Raw genomic sequence first — 20404 nt, forward strand, 5'->3', positions numbered from 1 at the left:
GTCGCACGCTTAGATTTTATTATGTATATATATATTTGAATATTTGGTGTTTGTTTTATTTTAGCTCTTTGAGATTCGTTCCAAAATCGTCACCATGGAAAGAGATTGATTTCCAAAAGCCAAACGCCGAAGAAAGAGCGTTTTAGATTGTCAGTTTTTTAAAAACAGCGACGAAACTTCATCTTCATCTTTCTTTGTTTTCTCTTTGCTTTGCTGCGATTTTTGCTTTCGTCGTACATCCTTTTTATTCTAAGGTGCTCTTTTGTTCTCTTATTTTTCCTCACCCTTTTTTTTTTCTTTTTAAAACGTATTACATAATTTCACTAGTAGTTTACATATATGTATATTACTAGTGATGCTTCAATGTTTGAGCTTCAGTTTAGTTGATTAACTGCGGTAGAATAAACTGGTTGATTATTTTTCTTTGTATTGTGTTTAAATAGTTTTGCTTCCTTTTTGTTTTCCTTCATGTTTTCTTGTTTGTTTGGCGATAGATTTTTGGTAAACACTGCTAAGTGAATTTATAAGGATTTATAGTCATTTTAACTCAGTAGAGAAAAACATGATCTAAAAGATGAGGTAAAGATTTAAAGATTTTGTGCTAGGATTTTTTTTGATTGATTTTATAGTTGAATCGAAAATTTATGTGTTAATTGTGTATTTATATGATTTTACCGTTTAATTTTCATGAAAATTTTCTCTAGTGTGTTATATTCTTCAATCAAGCAAGCACTCGTTATAGTCTCTTTTATTTTTACAAATTACATGTGAAGTCATCATTTAAGTAGGATTTAATGTGGTTTAGTTAGTCTTTTTACATTGTCGAAATAAGTTTTTCTGCTACCGATGAATACTCTGGATTCGTTAATCTCTTTGTAGATCAAAGGAAGGAGCTTTTGTAAATGTATTATTTTTCGGAATCTAATAGTAAACATCTGTTTTATATTTTCGAATGAGAACCTTGTGATTGACTTAATTTTATTCCTGTAAGAAACTGAAACCTTTTGCGGCATTATGCATGTCTGGCCCCGTGGTCACCCTTGATAACGTGGAAGGAGCACGTTCTTGTGCAGAAAGAACAAGATCTCTTGATGCCATCACTGACAAGGACAACGGTTCTATACTAACTAATGGTGAAGCTGTCCATGGTTCTGAAACTGCTGCATTTAGAGTTGGAGAACTCTTGCTTCCAAATGGGGACTTATATTCTGGGTCATTACTCGGGAATGTGCCAGAGGGTCGTGGTAAATATGTTTGGAAAGTTGGTTGTGTGTATGAGGGAGAATGGAGGCGTGGGATGAGGCAAGGGACTGGCAAGATACAATGGCCTTCTGGAACGGTTTATGATGGTGAACTCTCAGGTGGTTATATGCATGGTACTGGGACATATATTGACTCCAATAAATTAACTTATAAGGGGAGATGGAAGTTGAACCTCAAACATGGTTTGGGATATCAAGTTTATCCTAATGGAGATGTCTTTGAGGGTGCTTGGATCCAGGGAACACCTGAAGGTCCTGGAAAATATACTTGGGCCAATGGCAATGTTTATCTAGGGAACATGAAAGGAGGTAAAATGTCAGGCAAAGGAACCCTTACATGGACAAATGGAGACTCCTTTGAGGGAAGCTGGTTAAATGGAATGATGCATGGACTTGGAGTGTATAACTGGAGGGATGGTGGTTGCTATGTAGGAACTTGGACACGGGGTTTAAAGGATGGAAAAGGATCATTTTATCCAAAAGGCAGTCGGCTTCCTGCCTTACAAGAGGTTTACCTCAATGCCCTGAGAAAAAGAGGATTGTTACCAGATTTGAGAAAGCAGAACCATTCCCATATCCACCATGCTTCTTCTGTAGACATGGGGAGTGTAAAGGTTGGTGGCACTCGGGTATCTCATCGTAATTCTGGTGAAGGAAACTTATTAAATTTGGAGCAGTCTCGCAACAGAAATGTTTCCTTGGAAAGACGTTGGAGTCTAGAGGTATCTATTGAAAAAGTTATTGGGTATGATTCATCTTTAGAGTTAACTGAATCTTTTATAGAAGGAGAAGAGAAGGGAAGTGAAACAAATGCACCAGTCTTAGAACGTGAATACATGCAAGGTGTCTTAATTAGTGAGTTTGTGTTGAATAATAGTTTTTCAGCATCATCCAGAAGAGCAAAACGGAGACAAAAAATGTTAGCCAAAGAGGTTAAGAGGCCAGGTGAAATAATTATTAAAGGCCACAGGAGTTATGATTTAATGCTCAGTTTGCAGCTTGGAATCAGGTCTGCTCATTTTAACTTTTATGCTTTTTTACCCTTGTTGTTTATCAGACAATTATGACTTAATTTTCTTATTTGTTTATTTTTCTAAATCTTATTGCTGCTTTTGTTTACCATAGAGTTTGTCTAGGCTGGAGTTTGAACAGTTATTGTTATTTAATTTCCTTATAGATATTAATAGAAAACTAGAAGAGATGTCTGAAGCATCGATTCGATGAGTATAAACTAAGAATCAAAATGGTCTCCCTCTTCAGGACAATAGATTAACCATTTATATTTGCTTGTGAACCTGTTGTGACTTGTGACTACTACTTGAACATGTTTCTTAGTTGTAACTCAGACTTTATGGCATCTTTTGTAAAGAATGCATACAAAGACTCATGACGTTTACCGTCATGGAGAATCCATATATGGTCTTCCTTAGTTGGCTATGACGTTGTTTTGGAAAACCTACTGCTTAATATATGTTAGATTTTGCCAGATACACTGTGGGAAAAATTACACCTGTACAAAGACGAGAAGTTAGAGTGTCAGATTTTGGCCGCAGGGCTAGCTTTTGGATGAATTTTCCTAAAGAGGGCTCACAGTTGACACCTCCCCATCAATCAGAAGATTTTAAGTGGAAAGATTACTGCCCAATGGTTTTCAGGTTAGAGATACCTCGATTATTTTTTGTGACAGTATGGAGAATTTCTGTATAGGATATATGTTATTCTGATATAGTTGCTGGGTATATCTTATATCTCAATGTCAATGAGGTCCTATGGTTCATTTTGAAGGTTTGGTGTACATGCTATATAAGATTGTATGTCCTTATAGGAAAGGTGTTAAAATTTAGTTTTCTTTTTATTTCTAAAAGGAAGATATTTTGTTAGACCACAAGGTTGATGTTAATATTGGGTAGATAACTTTTCTTTTGATCTCACATTCCATTACATATTTCGGAGAGATGTATATCTTGCCAAATTAGAGACATATTATGTGGACAGGCAAACTCTTCAATAAATTTATTAGTATTAAGTTTTTTCTCGATATAGTCTTAATGTCCGAGATATTTAGAGCTTTTAAGTTTTAAGATCCTATGGAAGTATTAGTCCATTACTTGAAGCTGAACATACTACATACGTCACATGAGTACTTCTTTGCATCTAGCTTTACTTTTACAAGTTCATTCTTTTAGTACTTCATACGACCTGCACCTGTGGAGATCATGCGATTCACTAGTATTCTTCCAAAATAGGTTAAAATATGCTCCAGGTCTCTATACTCTATAAATTTGGAATTTAACACCTCTAATTTTAGTTACGAAGAATTTAGTCCGTATATTTTTCAGATTTCAAAATTCAAGTTCAATTGTTAATGCCACCTTAAAATTCTTCTGTTGAATTCACTTGTGTGACATTTTGAAATTAAAAAAAAAAAAGAAAAAAAAACCTTGGTAGCCATGTAATAAAAAAAATTATGTTGTAATAAACCTAAATTTAAAAGGAAAACTTTAACAGTGTTAACAATTGGACTTGCATCTTTAAATTTGAAAGTAGAGGGACTAAGTTCCTTGAAATGTAAGTAGGGGGACTAAATTCTAAATGTACGAGGTATAGGGACTTAGAGCACATTTTAACCCCCACAATATTGAATAAATATGCTTTCAGTAGGCAAAAGCCTGTATCTTTCTTTTATTATAATTTTTTCTTGCTATGTTCTGTGGATATGGTACTATGTTTTGTTTCCCATGTTGACATATATAAAACTCATTGTAGGAATTTAAGGGAGATGTTCAAGATTGATGCTGCTGACTACATGATATCCATTTGTGGAAATGATGTTCTCAGAGAACTTTCTTCTCCTGGTAAAAGTGGTAGTATCTTCTTTCTGTCTCAAGATGATCGTTTCATGATTAAGACACTCCGGAAATCTGAAGTAAAGGTTTGCAATATCCAGCTTTACCTTCATTTATACTCTTTGGGCAACTAGCTTGATTAAATATGATAATTTCTCTCTGGTTGCTTAACTTGTGTAAATTGTGCATGTCAGGTCTGCTATAGGCATTTCTCAACTGTGCAGCTCTTTACTTTTCAACTCCTTAATATAAAAAAAAATTAATAACATACCATAAAGCATTTGCAATGTACTTCTGGTTCTGTTTCTGTTTCTCTTCTGCTCCTTGTTTTCCTCAATTGGTTGCACGTTTTATTGACTGAATTCTTGCATATAGGTTCTTCTAAGAATGCTTCCGAACTATCATCATCATGTGAGGTCATATGAGAACACACTTATAACAAAATTCTTTGGTCTTCACAGAATCAAACCATCAAGTGGTCAAAAGGTAATGAGCACAGTAGAGTTCTTTCCTATGCAAGACCTCAATCAGTACACTTTTTAAAGGTGGTTTCACTGAATGCACTTGAATAAAATATTTTTAGGTACTTTGATTAAGGACTATGTTTTCCATACCTTAGTTCATGGTATGTAACGAAAGGTTTCTTCAAGATTTTGGAATGCCGTTTGATCATTTGAAGCTAACTACCATAAACCATATCCTTTTTGCAGTTTCGCTTTGTAGTGATGGGAAATATGTTCTGCACTGAGTTAAGGATCCATAGAAGATTTGACTTGAAAGGATCATCACTAGGGCGTTCTGCAGACAATATTGAAATTGATGAGAACACAACACTTAAAGATTTGGATCTCAACTACTGCTTTTACTTAGAACCTTCTTGGCAAGAGGCTTTATTAAGGTACTAACTGATAAATTTGTAGCTTCTTTATCATCCTCTATTATCCTACCGGTTTAAGCTGATATGTATCACTTGGTTATGTGAAGGGTACATTTCATGGGAGTAAGTTATGAATCCTTATTTTAGTAAAATGTAATTTGCATTGTTTTCTTATCCCAATATATTGTTTACCTTGCAATTTAAGAATATAACTGGCCAGTTTTCATGATATAAAATTGTCTCTTTCCTATCTTACTCTAATAGCAATCTTATATAATTGGTTTACCTTCCAATGCATGATTTTATTGCATTTTGTATATATTTTGCAGGCAAATTGAGACTGACAGTAAGTTTTTGGAGTCACAACACATAATGGATTATAGCCTTCTGCTTGGTGTGCATTATCGAGCACCCCAGCATTTGAGGTCTCACATGTCCTACAATAGAGTGAATGGATTAGGGAGTGTTGCAGAGGAAGGTTTGAATTTTGAAAATTTGATCTTCTATTGGCAGTTCCTTCTAGCTTCTGTAATCTTTGTGACGTAGGACATCATGTTCTCCGTTCATTATTTTGAACAGGATTGTATGTTTTAAGTGTCTTTTAAGCATTTGGATCTCGTTAAGTGCTTAAGGATTGTAGAGTCTATGGAAAGGGAAAATAACTGAAATATTGGCAAATAGAATTATAGTAATTTGTGTTACTGAAAGATAACAAAAAGGAAAAAGAAAAAGGATGAGTGTCCAATTCTATAAAAAAATCATTAACATACATGACATGGGTTTTTGATACAACCCAAAATGTAGAGGTTAGATAAATACTTTACAAGTTTCATACTTGAAACAAGAAGTTACATAAAAAAATAAGACAATTGTTACCAGGTGAACTCCTTACTATTTTGGTTTTAATAGTTTTGGGATTTTTCAAGATGGTATGTGGTTCCCGTAGTCAGTGATAGAACCAAATATGTCATCCATGTTACTTACCCTACATGTAGAATTTGGTATATGCTGTAATTATCTGATTGAACTTCTTTTATGCTACAACTTTTGATTCAATTATGAAGGACAGTGGGTTGATATAATATATTTTGGTTTAAATGTTTTCCAGAAGAGGATGGAATCTCCAACTACCCACAAGGACTTGTTTTGGTTCCTCGGGGAACAGATGATAGTGTTGTTGTTGGTCCTCATATACGAGGTAGACGTCTTCGAGCTTCATCTGCAGGTGATGAGGAAGTAGATCTCCTTCTCCCTGGTACAGCCAGGTATGATATCTTAACATGTCATAATGTTGTTTTCAAATCTTACAATGTCTGTCTGATGCCCAAGAAGAAATCTGATTTCCTTAATCCGTTAGAAGCAATAATAGAAACAGAATAAAGGTGGAATAATGCGATCATGTGAATCACCACTAGAAAGCGTGGAAAGTTGTTGCATTGTAGTTAGCTATGAAAAGTCTCTTTCTTGCTCTTCTTCCATAAATAACTAGCATTTCCTGAAGTTCAAATATTCACATAAACATGTGCCAATTAAAGGTTAAACTATGCAGTGGGTCGCTTAGGAGTTTATTATCCAGTCTATTATAAGAGAGCAATTTAATCCTTGTACATTTACTTTTGCTACAAAGAGCTAAAATTTTAAATGACATCAACCTTGAATATTAAAAAATATTCACTTGTGTTTTAAAGTGACATGCTTTAAAATATAAAAACACAAGCAAGTCAACATTTTAAAGTTTGAGGTTTTCGCCATTCAAACTATTGCCTCTGTACTTCAAAATTAAATTGATTTATAATGACTAAATTACTCATTTTTTATGGTAGAGGAACTAAGTTGCTCCTAGACTTATTGTTGGAACTAAGACTGCAAGATGAATGAAGTTAATAGAGACTTGAGCTTGAAGCCTCGATGTCTTGCTAAGCAAACAAGCCGAATCGAGCTTGAAGAAAAGAAAGCTGAATTTTAAGTAGAGAACTAAGAGAAAATTTGATGAAAAATTGATTCATTCCTTTTGAAAATGTAAAACATTACATATATCAAGTGATTGTGAAGTTGATTACAGCTAAAATTTACCTAATCACACCTATCTCCACTAACATTGCCTTGAAACTAATAAAACATTGCTTGTACATCTTGTGCTAATTTATCAAAATCTTATCGGCACCAACTTACAAAAAACTCATTACAAACTTAGTTCAAATCTAACTAAGCAACAAAACATAAGCTGAAAAGTAACGAAATGACTGCATGTGCTCTAGCTGCAACTTGCATGGCTCGTGCAGGTTGGTCTGCTCCTTGTGCTGCTTCTTGTGCTGCATGGAAGCCAACTTCAACACTCCTCCTTGGCTTGCATGCTGCATATTCCCAATTTAGTTCTCAATTCCTTGAACCTCGACACACAAAGTGGCTTTGTCAAGATATCAGCAAGCTGATCTTTAGAACTGCAATGAATCAGTTTAACCTCTGAGATTGTTCCATCTCCCTAACAAAATGAAACTTTTTCTTGAAATGCTTTGTTCTCCCATGGAACACTGGATTCTTTGCAATTGCAACAGTAGATTGGTTGTCACATTTGATCTCTGTTGTTTCCTTTTGGTGAAGATTCAAGTCTGCCATAATTTTTCTTAGCCAAATGGCTTGGTTAACAGCACTTGCAGCTGCTAAATACTCTGCTTCAGCAGTTAATTGAGCAGCAACATTTTGCTTTTTTGAGCTCCAACAAAAAATGGTTGAACCAAGAGTAAACAGATACCTTGAAGTGCTTTTCATGTCATCTATTGATCCAACCCAATCACTATCAGCATAACCAAGTAGCTTCATGCTATTAACCTCGTTGAACATCATTTCAAAGCTCAATGTACCTTTGATGTACCTGAGAACTCTTTTGGCAGTTTGGAAATGCTTCATATTGCAGTAATGCATGAATTTAGATAGCAGACTTACAACAAACATAATGTTTGGCCTAGTGGCTGTCAAGTACAGCAAGCATCCCACCAAACTTCTATAGCCACTTTCTCAAAATCACCTTGGCTGGTCAATTTTTCTCCAACAGCAATTGGTGTGCTAGTTGCTTTGCAATTTAGCATAGTGAATCTGTTTAGGCAAAAGCCTTTTGACTTAAGAAAATATCTTGTTGAGTCTGTGACACTTCCATGCCAAGGAAGTAAGTCATTTCTCCCAAGTCTGACATCTCGAACATGCTTTTCAAATCAGCCAGCATAGCATGGTTTTCACTTGTCACCAGCAAATTATCTATAGCCTGACTTATCATCAAACACAACATCTCTGCTCACAAAGACTTTGTTGGTTAAAGGATCCAGAATTCTATAGCCTTTCTTCACACTGCTGTAGCCCACCAGGATATCAGGTTGAGCCTTCTTGGTTAATTTGTCCCTTTTTACTGCATGAATATGTGCATAACATATGCATCCAAAGACCTTCAAGTGAGCAAGTGATGGTTTGAACCCAAACCATACCATGAATGGAGTATTTTTAACCAATGCTTTGGTTGGTAACCTGTTTTGAAAATATACAGCAGTGTTATCTGCCTCAGCCCACAAGGTCTTAGGCAAATTTCTCTCAAACAACAAACATCTTGTCATATCCATCAAGCTTCTATTCTTTCTCTCACTGACTCTATTTTGTTGAGGTGTGTAGGTGTTGGTGAGCTGGTGCTTAATGCCTGCTTTATCACAGAAACCTTGAAACATGGCTGAAGTATACTCTGTCCCATTATCTGACTTTAATGTCTTCAACTTGCAACCTATTTCTGTTTCTACTAACTTTCAAAATACTGAGACCACTTCTGACTTGTGCTTTAAGAAATAAATTCAACATAATATCGAGTAATCATCAATAAAAAGGATGAAATATCTGCTCCTATTCAAGGATTGTGTTTTCATAGGACCACACACATCAGTGTGTGTTTTCAGAGAGCCTCCAAGCCTTGTTAAAAGGAAATGGCAGTCTAGCTTGTTTTCCTAGCTGAAATACTTCATAAACATCTTTTCTCTCAATTGATTTGGAGAAGTTTTCAACTAAGTCTTCTTTGGTCAGCTGAACCAGTGACTTGTAGTTGGCATGGCCTAGTCTTTTGTGCCACAGCTTGGATTCATCTAAAACAACTGTGTAAGCACTGTCTGAGCTCTTGTTCCAATCCACTACAAAACTTCTGTCAGCCATGATCACTGACATGAGTTTCGATCCACTTGGATCACTGATCAAGCATTCTTTACCTTTGAACACTACTGAATAACCCTTTTCAAGCAATTGAGCTATACTAAGCAAATTTTTGTCAATTTCAAGCACAAACAAGACATTAGAGACAAGTTTGGTATCTATAGGTGTGTCTATTTGCACATCTCCTTTGCCTTCTGCTTTGATGAAGTGTCCATTTTTAACTTTTACTCTTGTTTTGAAGCTTCTATCGATGTTATTGAAGATAGCAGTATTAGGGGTCATGTGGTTTGTGCAACCACTGTCAATCAGCCATTCTTTTGTGGCTTTTCTTTTGGCAGCTGAGCAAGAGACTGCAAAGACTTGATTTTCTTGGTCACTACCTTCTTCTACCACTTGAGCTTTAGCTCTAGGCTGTTGAGGCTGATTTTGCTTTAGCTTGCCTTTGTTTTTGCAAACTTTCTCAGCATGGTTCATCTTTTTGCAGACTCTACACTGCACATCAGGCTTGAACTAGTAGTTTGCTTTTGGACGACTGAGTCTTTTGCAATATGGGCAAGGTGGATATCTTCTTCTTCCTTTATCTGTTCTAGGCTTGTCTGACCAGGTTTTCTTCCCTTTATGGCCAGAGGAGCTCGAGGCAGTTCTGCTCTTGGCTTGGAAGGCACCTTCTTGATGTCTTTCTGTCTGCTAGCTCTTCTTTGCTGCTGAGCATAAAGAGCATTGATCAGTTCAGTCAAAGAGATGCTTGACAGATCTCTCGAGTCTTCGAGGGAAGAGATTTTGGCTTCATATCTCTCAGGCAAGGTTGAGATAACCTTCTCTACAATTCTTGCTTCACTAAACTGATCCTCAAGCAATCTGATGCTATTCACAACAGCCATAATTCTGTTTGAATATTGTTTTGCAGTTTCTTCTTTCTTCATCTTCAAAATTTCAATGTCTATTCTCAAATTCAGTAGTTGTTGCTGTCTTGTTCTTTTAGTCCCTTGAAACTCCTCCTTCAACCTATCCCAAGCTTGCTTTGGTGACTTACAAGCCATGGTCCTTGTGAAAATCACATTAGACACTGTTTTGGATGCATGACATGGCTTTGTATCTCTTGGTTCTTTCATCTGTGAGCTGCCTGATCTGAGCCACAGTGCAATTGACTCTTAGAGGTGCTGTTTCAACATCAAAGTTGACAACCTCTCATAGGTCAAATGCTTGCAGATAGGTCTTTATTTTTAATACCCAAATGTAGTAGCCTTCATCATTAAAGACCGGTGGTGGAGCTAGAGAGAATCTGGATGAAGATATGATTTTTAGACTTGAAGAATGACAAGTCCACTAAGAAAATGAGCTCTTGATACTAATTGTTGGAACTAAAAATGCAAGATGAATGAAGTTAACAAAGACTTGAGCTTGAAGGCTCGATGTCTTGCTAAGCATATAAGCAGAATCGAGCTTGAAGAACAAAAGAAAGCTGAATTTTAAGCAGAGAACTAAGAGAGAATTTGATGAAAATTTGTTTCATTCATTTTGAAAATGTAGAACTTTACATATATCATGTGATTGTGAAGTTGATTACAGCAAAAATTTACCTAATCACGCCTATCTCCACTAATATTGCCTTGAAACTAATAAAACATTGCTTGTATATCTTGTTGTGCTGATTTATCAAATCTTATCAGCACCAACTTACAACAAACTCATTACAACTTAGTTCAAATCTAACTAAACAACAAAACATAAGCTGAAAAGTAACAAAATGATTGCATGTGCTCCAGCTGCAACTTGCATGGCTCATGCAGCTTGGTCTGCTCCTTGTGCTGCCTCTTGTGCTGCATGGAAGCCAACTTCACCACTTATAGTACAAGAGCCGCTAGATGGTTTAGTTCAAATTAGCTGGTGAAATTGTGATTCTTTTCCATATATTTTGAGGGATAGTTTTTAACAAATTCTTGTATCACTTATTTAAACAGACTCCAGATCCAGCTTGGTGTGAACATGCCAGCAAGGGCTGAGCTGATTCCAGGGAAAGAAGAAAACATGTTCCATGAAGCATATGATGTTGTTCTGTATCTAGGCATGATCGACATTTTGCAAGAATATAACATGACTAAGAAGATTGAACATGCCTATAAATCTCTTCAGTTTGATTCTGTGTCCATATCTGCTGTCGATCCTACATTTTACTCTCAACGGTTCCTGGAATTCATTCAGAAGGTATTTCCTGAAAACTCCATTAAAGGTTGACAGTTTCGGCTCTGTTTTGTCGTCCCGTGAGTTTCCTTAAGATGGTCATCACCAGGTGATGTAAAGTCTTTGTAACGATCTGCTCTTCTGAGTAGTTTTTTTTTTTTTTTTAAATCATGATGTTTATAGTGAGTTATTGTTCTCTGCCATTGCTTTTGTTCTGTTTTATGACAATATTGTAGCACTTGTTCAATGCTTGTTTTTTTCTCTTCTTTTTGGCACCTTTTCTCTGATTCATGAACTTTAACTCAGAAACAACAAACAATCATTCTCCATAAATAAACGAAATATGTATCTGGAGGAGGAGACCTCTGTTACTGCTTTGTCTCTGGATCATCCCCCCCCCCCAAAAAAAAAAAAACTCATTTTATGCCATTAGTTCATTTGTTTATTTTTCCGAATTATCTCAACTCATGTTAGCCCACAAATCAACCCTCACAGCCACTACTAACGTACATATATTATGCTGAAAAATATTACATGGATCGTGTTCTTAACTCGCAAGTTTTATGTCCATGACACTAATCTCATAACTCGTCATTTCCGAGGTCTAAGGCCTGTTTTCAATACAACACATTAAAACATAGATATAAAATATGATATTTTAAGTAGATTAAATCTTAAAGCTATATATAAGCTTTCGTTTAATATGTAATTTTTATACATGAATTTTGATTTTGTATAATTTTGTACATTGAATTTTTATTTGATTCAATTATCAGAAATTAGTAACACTATTATTGATATAGCATTATTTTATGTTCATATATTGCATACACAAATAATTATATTTATTCAATATAAAGAATGAATTGATGTTTTTATTTATTTAAATGTGTATGGTTGAATCAAAATTTGAACCATAATTAGTTTCATATATATAGTTGAACCAAATCAAAGTTTATATATCAAATTGTACAATAAATTAAAATTCATGTATAATTTTGAGATTTTTTCTTTATATCATTTGAAACTTTTGAAACTTGGATTTGAAAAAAAAAATTCTAATCCTAAATTTTTTGTTTAGATATAAAAAAAAAAATTCATTTAGTAACCCCAACCTAAAATCTGAGTGGGAATTTACAAAACCTATATTTTTGCCACATTTCTGGTCTTTTTTTCTACTTTATACAATACGTTCAACTGTGAGAGGTAATGAAATACAAAATTAATCTCTAAAATATATTGTAATAATATATATTGATAGCAGGAGTGGTAATGTTTGAGGTTTAAATTCAAGATCTTGTCAATAAGAACTTGATTTCAAAGTAAGTCGTTTGTCACTTGCCATTGCACAACTAACTTGGTTGATAATAATATATAAAATTTAGGCATAGGGATTTTTTTAGCCTAATTTTATAAAAAAATTTAATTTAGTTTTTCATTTAATTTTTTTTTAACTTTTAACTTTTCGTTTTTTATTGAATCATCCCAAAATATATGGAAAAGTTAATATTCTTTAACTTTATTGATGTTGCATGTCACAGGTCGCGGATTAAAGTTGTGATGAATGCACACGAATCGTATCATGGAGGTCAATTGATCAAATAGGGCTCATTTAATCCACTTGAATTGGCTTGATTCACGAAGCATATGTAGAAACCCTCTACTTAAAGGCTTGGTGGCCCAGTGAAATACTCCAGTAAAACTAGAGTTACCAGGGTAATTATTGTAAATCCTAAGGGAAAAAGATATATAAAGTTTAAATCCCTTAGGACTCTCATGTTGTAGATAGGCACTAATCTCAACTGTTGATGTAATTCAGTTTGTATCGTTGGATCTAGGGGAGCTCGACTATAAATAGAGGTCTTCCTCCTTATTTATAATCATTCCATTCTTGAGTTAAAGGATACTTTTGAGAGCATTTACTCAAACACTTGGTGTGCTTTTCTTTTCTTGTGGTTTTTCTGTTTGAATTCAAGTCCCTTTTTCTTTTCGAGTTGCTTCCGCTTTATTTCGATGCCTTAAAGAAATTTCGTTGTGAATTCTAATTTTCCAGAGGTAGGCTAACTTAGGCGGATTTGATGTAAAGAAATCACCTAAGGTCGTGCGATTTGCTAAACTAAAATTCTAGCCCTATGATTGTTCATACCAAAGCCAATGTTTGAAGGTATCGGTTGAGATGACGAAAGGAGTAGATTAGCAGAATGTCCTGATGAAGGCCCGTGCTAAGAGCGGCAAGAAAGAGAACAGATTGAGGGATCCGTTGGTGACTTTAGAAAGTCATGTAATCCATCTCGAGGAATCCATTGATAGCTTAGGGGCTCACTAATGAGTTAGACTCAATGAAAGAAAAGTTCAAGGAATATGTGGCTGAGACCCTTAGTCCCAATATGAATGCGTTGCAAGTGCCCCTCAATACTACTATGGGTAAGCTGATAGAAAACGATGATGCTTTTGAAGTTGGGTTAGTAGCTATGAAGGAAGAAAATGAAGCCATAATGATGGCTTTGGACACAAAAATTGATGAGCTCGAGGAAGAACTTGCTGCGTATAGAGTTGTTGTGGGTAAAAAGGTGTTGGGTATGACATAGAGCCATAAGATTGATGTCCCCAAATAGGAGAAGTTTAAAGGTGCAAGGTTTGAGAGGGAAGTGGACAATTTCTTATGGGAAATGGAACAATATTTTCGTGTCATGGGCATCAAGAATAATGATGCTAAGGTAAATATTGCTTCCATGTATTTTATGGATGACATTTTTTTTATAGTGGTGTCGTAGGTCCATAGATGAAAAGTGAGGTGGGACTGAAATTGGGACTTGTGTGGAGTTCCAAAAAGAGTTCAAGGAGCAGTTTTACCCACAATATGCCGAAAAAGAGGCTCGAGCTAAGTTGCATTGGTTATCACAACAATACACAATTAGGGAGAATGTGAAAGAGTTTAGTGAACTGATGCCCCAAATTACGGATTTGAGTGAGAATGAGACATTCTTCTTTTTCATGGACGGGTTGAAGCAATGAGTTAAATAGGAATTGAAACATTGAAGGTTTCAAGAACTGTCCAAAGACATGATCGTGGTAGAGTCCTTAATCAAGCTTGTTTCGAGAAAAGACAAATTTGAGTCTTCTAAGCCTATGGAGAAGGGCAATGGTGGGGGAGACGAAGAAGGACAAATTTAGAAGAGCAACAAGAATGGTGGCAATGGAAAACCACTAAATGTAAAAGGGAAACCCGTTAACAAATTGAAGGGCTAGTGAAATGCTTCATTTGGGATGGTTTGCATATGGTAAGGAAGTATCCAAAATTATCAATGTTTTTTACATAAAAGGGGATGATGAGTTGGAAAAATAATCGTTGATGCTTGGTTCGATCTTGAGTTCTATCGAAGCTAAGAGAGTGAGAGAATGAAAAGAAGCCAATGAAGTTCTTATGTCGTGGCTCATATAGGATGTGGAACTATCTAGAGTGATCTAAGTTGTCCGAAGTTACTAAAGAAGATGAAGTGGAGTCAGAGAGTGAGACTTTAAATCTTGGGTCAATGATACTCAATTCTGCAAAAGAGAAGAGGGTCACAAGTAGAAATGATTGATGTTTGTGGAAATCAACATTGTAGGTCAAAGGATGAGTGCTCTTGTTGATACGGGGGCATCTGATCTGTTCATATTAGTTAACAAATCATCTATGTGGATCAATATTGTAAATTTCAAAAAGGTCCCAATTGTGGGAGTAGCACAAGGAGTTAAGATACAGATTAGTCAATGAAAAGACAAGGAAAATTTTGAGGTAATTCACTTGGATGATTACGACTTGGTTCTTGGCTTGAATTTTCTTGACTGGATTAATGCTCTTTTAGTTCCTTTTGTCGATTATATTTGTGACCGATTTTCCCTCGATTGATGAGAGATAGATAGAAAATTAACACTCGGGAAATAAAATAAAATATAATTATCACGGCTTTGCTACAAGTGTGACACGTCAGTTGTAATATTTGTAGTGTTAGAATGGAACACTGGAGTATTCCAAGGATCGAACCAAAGGGAATCGTGGATTAACTAATCGTGAAAAATAAAGAGTCTAACAAACTAATCGCAAAAATTTATATTAAGACAAATTGTAAAGTCAAGAGAAATTAATCTACTTTACTATCTAGCTAGAAATGATTAAATTGTAAAACATGCAAAGTTACAAAATTAATAATTAAATAGCAAACAGTGGTTGCTTGGTGTTGATGTGGTTCACTAATCCTAAAATTAGGGATCCAAATCATTTAAACTCCCAAAATTACTCCATTTTACCTCTCAGTTTTCATTTTACCAAGTAAGACAATTAATCCGGATTATCTCTTGATCTCATCGGTCAACCTAGAACTAATGAATTGGTGCCCAAAAAGATCTCCTCTCGGTCTCACTTGCTTAAATGTTCCTTTAGGGTCGTCAATCTTAAGTTTTTAAGTTCATTCAATTTAGTTCAATTTATTATGATTTGGTCCTTCATCCAAAAATCAACTTACCACATCTCTATCAACTAGCCCCTTTAAAGGATTAGCTACTCATGCTGGAAATAAAACTAATAAACATGAAAATAAAAAGCAAAGAAGCCATTAAAATAAAGCTTAAGAAAAAGTTAAAAGTTGAGATTTTTATGCAAGAAAACTTAAATGACATAAAAAGAAAGACATTCAACAAGAAGATCTAAAGCAATAAACATAAAACGAACAAACTTTAACAAGTGCAAAGTGAAAGAAACTGAAATAAATTAAACTAATGTGAAAATGTCTTACAACCAAGGTACAATAACTAAAAGTGTAAATAACTCTAAGGTACAATGATAACTAACTTAACTAACACTAAGAACAACTAAAACAAGAAGAAAAGTTGCTAGGAAATGTAAAATTTACAGTTAAGGAATTGAAAATAAGAAACCCTAGAAAAAGAGGAAGAAAAACTAAGAGAAAACCTATAGAAAACTAAGCGTAGACTAAGGTAATGTGACCTTTTTTATCTTTCAGCCAAAATTTGGCAAATATAGCAACTATTCTAACCCAATTCTTGTGCCCAAAATACCCTTGAACAGGCCTTCAATGATTGGTGCTTCGATGGATAAAGACTGCCTTTTTTCCATTTTTATCTTATCGCGATACTAAAGAAGAGGATATCGCGATACCTTGGACAATTTTAGACTTGGGGGACTTTTTGAAGGGTGGATATCATGATACCCAAAGTCGATATCGCGATGCCACTAAAGGGCGGTCTCCACTATCAGGTTTGTTAGAGGTATCGCAATTCCAAAGTTTGGATATCAAAATACCCTCTCTTTTGGTGTTGTTCTCGCTTGATTTCAACCTCCAACACATCCCTACATCACTCAACCATGTGTTAGGGCCCGCAATGATACTATTGGCCAAATTGGGTCTCAAAATAAGTAAAAATAAGGTATTTACACTTATTAAATTAAAAATCTAAAAATTACCAAAAACTACGAAAAATATGCTACTTTGCTTGAGAATAAGCTCTTTAAGTATACTGAGAAACCTTAATTTTTGATATCAAATTACGAAAAATCAATTTGTATCTTGGATACTCATTAACAAAAATGCATTGTGTCGGTGAGTCATGATGAGAAAGGTGGAAACAAGGTACTGTTGGCAATCCAACTGGTCGATGATGTTCATTTTGGTAATAGCATCTATTTGGTAGATCGAAGTGCTAAGGCGACCCCTTTGGAAACGCTAGAGGTGCGAAAAACTGATGTAAAGCCTTTTGAGTTGTCAGTGGGGCTACCACCTATGAGAGAGGTGGGTGGTGTATCAGAATTTGGGGAGGGGAAGTAGTGATGCAATTTGGGTAGTTGAACAGAGTAAATGCTATGAATGAGGTACATCTCAAACACTTATCTAATGTTTTACACTATGACTTATCGTTGGCTTGGCAAAGACTCAGGGGCCCTTTCAGAGTTTTGAAGCGGGTAAGCTGAATGGCTTATAAACCGCAGTTGGCGACAACACTTAAGGTTAACCCAATGTAACAGCCCATTTTTCAATGGTGTCGGAAACAATGGTTTCAGGGCCACCAAATTTGACGAGTAAGTTTGTAAATATTATTATTTAATATTTACGAGTCAAATTTAATTTTAAAAAGGTTTTTGATTTGATAATTTATGTTATTTAAGCGATTTATTAAGTTCGAGTGGTAAGACCCTGATGTCAAGTAGTTTTAGAAAATAAGCTATCAGGACCTCGTTTTTATAAATCGAACCATAAATATTTTTATAAATATTTACAGAGTTTCACTAAGGTGGTATTAAAGTTTCTTTGAATTTTTTTTACGTTTTGATAGTTAATTAATTAAAAAGGACTAAATCGTAAAAGATGTAAAATTTGATCACTGTTTGATTTGAGTGATTAAATGGTTAATTGAATAAATGAAAAGGGACTTAAATGGTAATAAGACCATTCAAGGAGTTAGTGGAAAATAATGGACATGAATTTGATGTTTTATTTAATTATTAACTAAGGTTAATATGGTAATTTGATAATTATATTAAATTAAAATAAAACAAAAGGTTAATTTGTTATCATCTTTTTAGTTTTCTTCTTCATTAACCAAACATCCATGGATGTTGAGATGAAGCTTTCGGCCATGGAAAAATTGCTTGCATGGTATGCTATTTTGGCTCCAATTTTAATAATTTTTATGTTTTTGAGATCATTACAACTAGGTCCAGCTAGCCCGTACCTTCGATTTTGAAACTCTTAAAGATTGTGAATGTTTCCATTGATGAAAATTTTGATTTTAAATGTTAAATGATGAATTTGAAATATTAGTTTTTATTTAAAAGTATTTTATTAAGTGCTTTTTGATGAATTTTTCGGTTAGGGACTAAATAGTTAAAATAGTAAAAGAACAAGGATTTGATGTGAAATTGTTACAATAATGGGCTGTATTGGATGCCATAAGTATTCGTCTAGCCTCAATTTTGAGTAAAAAAAGGTTAATTTGCATGTTTTAGGCTTAGGGACTAAGTTGAACAAAAGTAAAACTTTAGGGGAAATTTTGTAAACATGTCTAAAATGAATAAATTGCATAAAATAAAATTTTTTACTTTATAATTAATAGACTGAATGAAATTATTAATTTAGATCAAGATAGAGTGGGAAATTAAGGAGAATGGAAAATTACCAAAATGCCCTTGTACTTTGACGTTTTTGCAATTTAGCCAGGTAAGTTTGTATGAACTGAATCATGTATAATGTTGATTAAATTGAATGTTAATATATGATTTTATTGAAAATGAATCAATGTATATATATGTTATTATACAAGTTATCATTTTGTGAGACGATGTAAATTCAACAGCATATCGGCGATCATCGACCAATGAAAAGGAATAGCTTTGATTGTCAATTATGAAAAGGGATGGTGACGACCATCGAATATGAAAAGGGATAGCTTTGGCTATCGATTATGAAAAGGGATAGCTTCGGCTATTGATTATGAAAAATGATAGTTTTGGCTACCGATTATGAAAAGGGATGGCGACAACCATCGATTAATGAAAAGGGATGGTTTCGACCATCGAATATGAAAAGGGACAGTTATGAATATCATTTAGCACACTTTGTGTGAGCTCTGGTAAGGGTTCCGATTGACTTCACTACGAAAAATATGGAAAGGAATGATGTACCAATGATCAAATTGTTAATATTCATGTTAATGAAAGGTATGATATAAGTGATGCTATGTTATGTACCCATATCTTACCATGTGACTATATTGCTAAGTTATGTGTTTAATCACTAGCTTGTGGCTATGGTTAATGTTATGTTTATGTCTTATGTGTATACATATAAAATGAAAAGTGTTCAATGAGAACTAAGACATGTTTATATGAAACTCAATGGAATAGTGATACATGGAAAAACATGATATGTTGTGATGGATGATAAATCCAACTGAATCATACTCAAGAATAATGGTTATCCATGTCACATTCATAATCAGGTTTAAATGAACTAACATGTGTTGTTGATGTGCTAGGGCTTATGCCAAGCTTGTGGATATGATTGATGTTTGTGATTATGCTTGTACTATGCATATGAAACGGGTAAGAAAAGGGAATGATATGGTAAGTACGTAATTGGGATGTATTATGATGTTATAAAAAGTTTAATGAGATAAATGATGTATTCATATGTTATTAAATTTCTTATGCTTTGAATAAATCTATCTATGTCATGGATTAATACACTGAATTGAGAACTAATAATGTTGTTGATACTTATGATAAGCATTGAGAATAGAAAGGAAAGTAAGTAAATTGATAGATGTATAATCTTATAAAAGGTTGATGATTATATATTATGTCTCATGAAATCTTATATCATGTTATGAATGGTCAATAAATATGCGACATTAATGAATTTACTCATTTGTGAGTCGATGATCATATAGATTTATGAATTTTGCATTGGCATAGGTTTATGTCTATTCTATAAAGTTTATTATTGAAATGGAATTCTATGCTTAAAGTTTATACGAGCTTACTAAGCATGCATTTCTTATGTAGTTATCTTTCTCTTAATTTATAGATTATCGGAAGCTCAATTGAGTTGGAAGCTAGTCGGAGATCCATCACACTATCCATTGATTTTATCGGTAGATTTTTTATGCTTTGGTCGCAATTATAATGGCATGTATAGGTGTTTTGTGCTTGATGATATGTCCATTATGTTTGGCTTGTAAATATGGTTTTATGATTGATGATTTTGGAATTTTTGGGCTTGATGGCTAATGTTGAAATGGTTTAGTGATGATATGTTTTGAATGGACAAATTGGTATGCTTGTGTGTGATATTGCCATGTAATGTTGCTTTGAATTTGTTAAACTTATGTTATTTTGATGCCTTTTTGGTTCGTGTGCTTTTGGCACTTTGATGCTTAATGGTTAGTGTTATATGATCAAATTGATGCATGATTTTATGGCCAAAGTGGTATGTGTTGACATGTTTGCAAAATGATCATTTAGGGCATGTTTTGATATAAGATTTAATCAAATATGTTTGGTT

General features: G+C 34.4%; 1 protein-coding gene across 8 annotated transcripts; it reads left to right on the forward strand.

Moving 5' to 3' along the window:
* The first annotated feature begins 52 nt into the window (after nucleotides 1-52).
* LOC107898234 (phosphatidylinositol 4-phosphate 5-kinase 9) lies at nucleotides 53-11592 on the forward strand. Of its 8 annotated transcripts, none has more exons than XM_041111051.1 (9): nucleotides 53-254; nucleotides 992-2271; nucleotides 2750-2917; nucleotides 4029-4194; nucleotides 4484-4594; nucleotides 4819-5006; nucleotides 5315-5463; nucleotides 6094-6250; nucleotides 9649-11066. In XM_041111051.1, exons 2-9 carry the CDS (start codon nucleotides 1019-1021, stop codon nucleotides 9671-9673), a joined length of 2217 nt encoding a protein of 738 aa, XP_040966985.1. In that variant the 5' UTR covers nucleotides 53-254; nucleotides 992-1018; the 3' UTR covers nucleotides 9674-11066. The 8 variants fall into 8 exon arrangements, with proteins under 8 accessions (XP_040966985.1, XP_040966984.1, XP_040966982.1 ...); XM_041111050.1 differs by lacking the exon at nucleotides 9649-11066 and adding an exon at nucleotides 11126-11592 and having other exon boundaries at nucleotides 54-254; nucleotides 5315-5331; XM_041111048.1 differs by lacking the exon at nucleotides 9649-11066 and adding an exon at nucleotides 11126-11592 and having other exon boundaries at nucleotides 54-254; nucleotides 4570-4653.
* The last annotated feature ends 8812 nt before the right edge of the window (nucleotides 11593-20404 follow it).

Source organism: Gossypium hirsutum, chromosome A04 (assembly GCF_007990345.1).
Source record: "Gossypium hirsutum isolate 1008001.06 chromosome A04, Gossypium_hirsutum_v2.1, whole genome shotgun sequence".
Taxonomy (NCBI): domain Eukaryota; kingdom Viridiplantae; phylum Streptophyta; class Magnoliopsida; order Malvales; family Malvaceae; genus Gossypium; species Gossypium hirsutum.

Coding starts and splice junctions, on each gene's coding strand:
- LOC107898234 (XM_041111046.1), top strand. CDS start 1,019: ATGTCTGGCCCCGTGGTCACCCTTGATAACGTGGAAGGAGCACGTTCT. Junction 5,007..5,314: donor TGGCAAGAGGCTTTATTAAG/GTACTAACTGAT, acceptor TATATTTTGCAG/GCAAATTGAGACTGACAGTA. Junction 6,251..11,125: donor CTTCTCCCTGGTACAGCCAG/GTATGATATCTT, acceptor TTATTTAAACAG/ACTCCAGATCCAGCTTGGTG.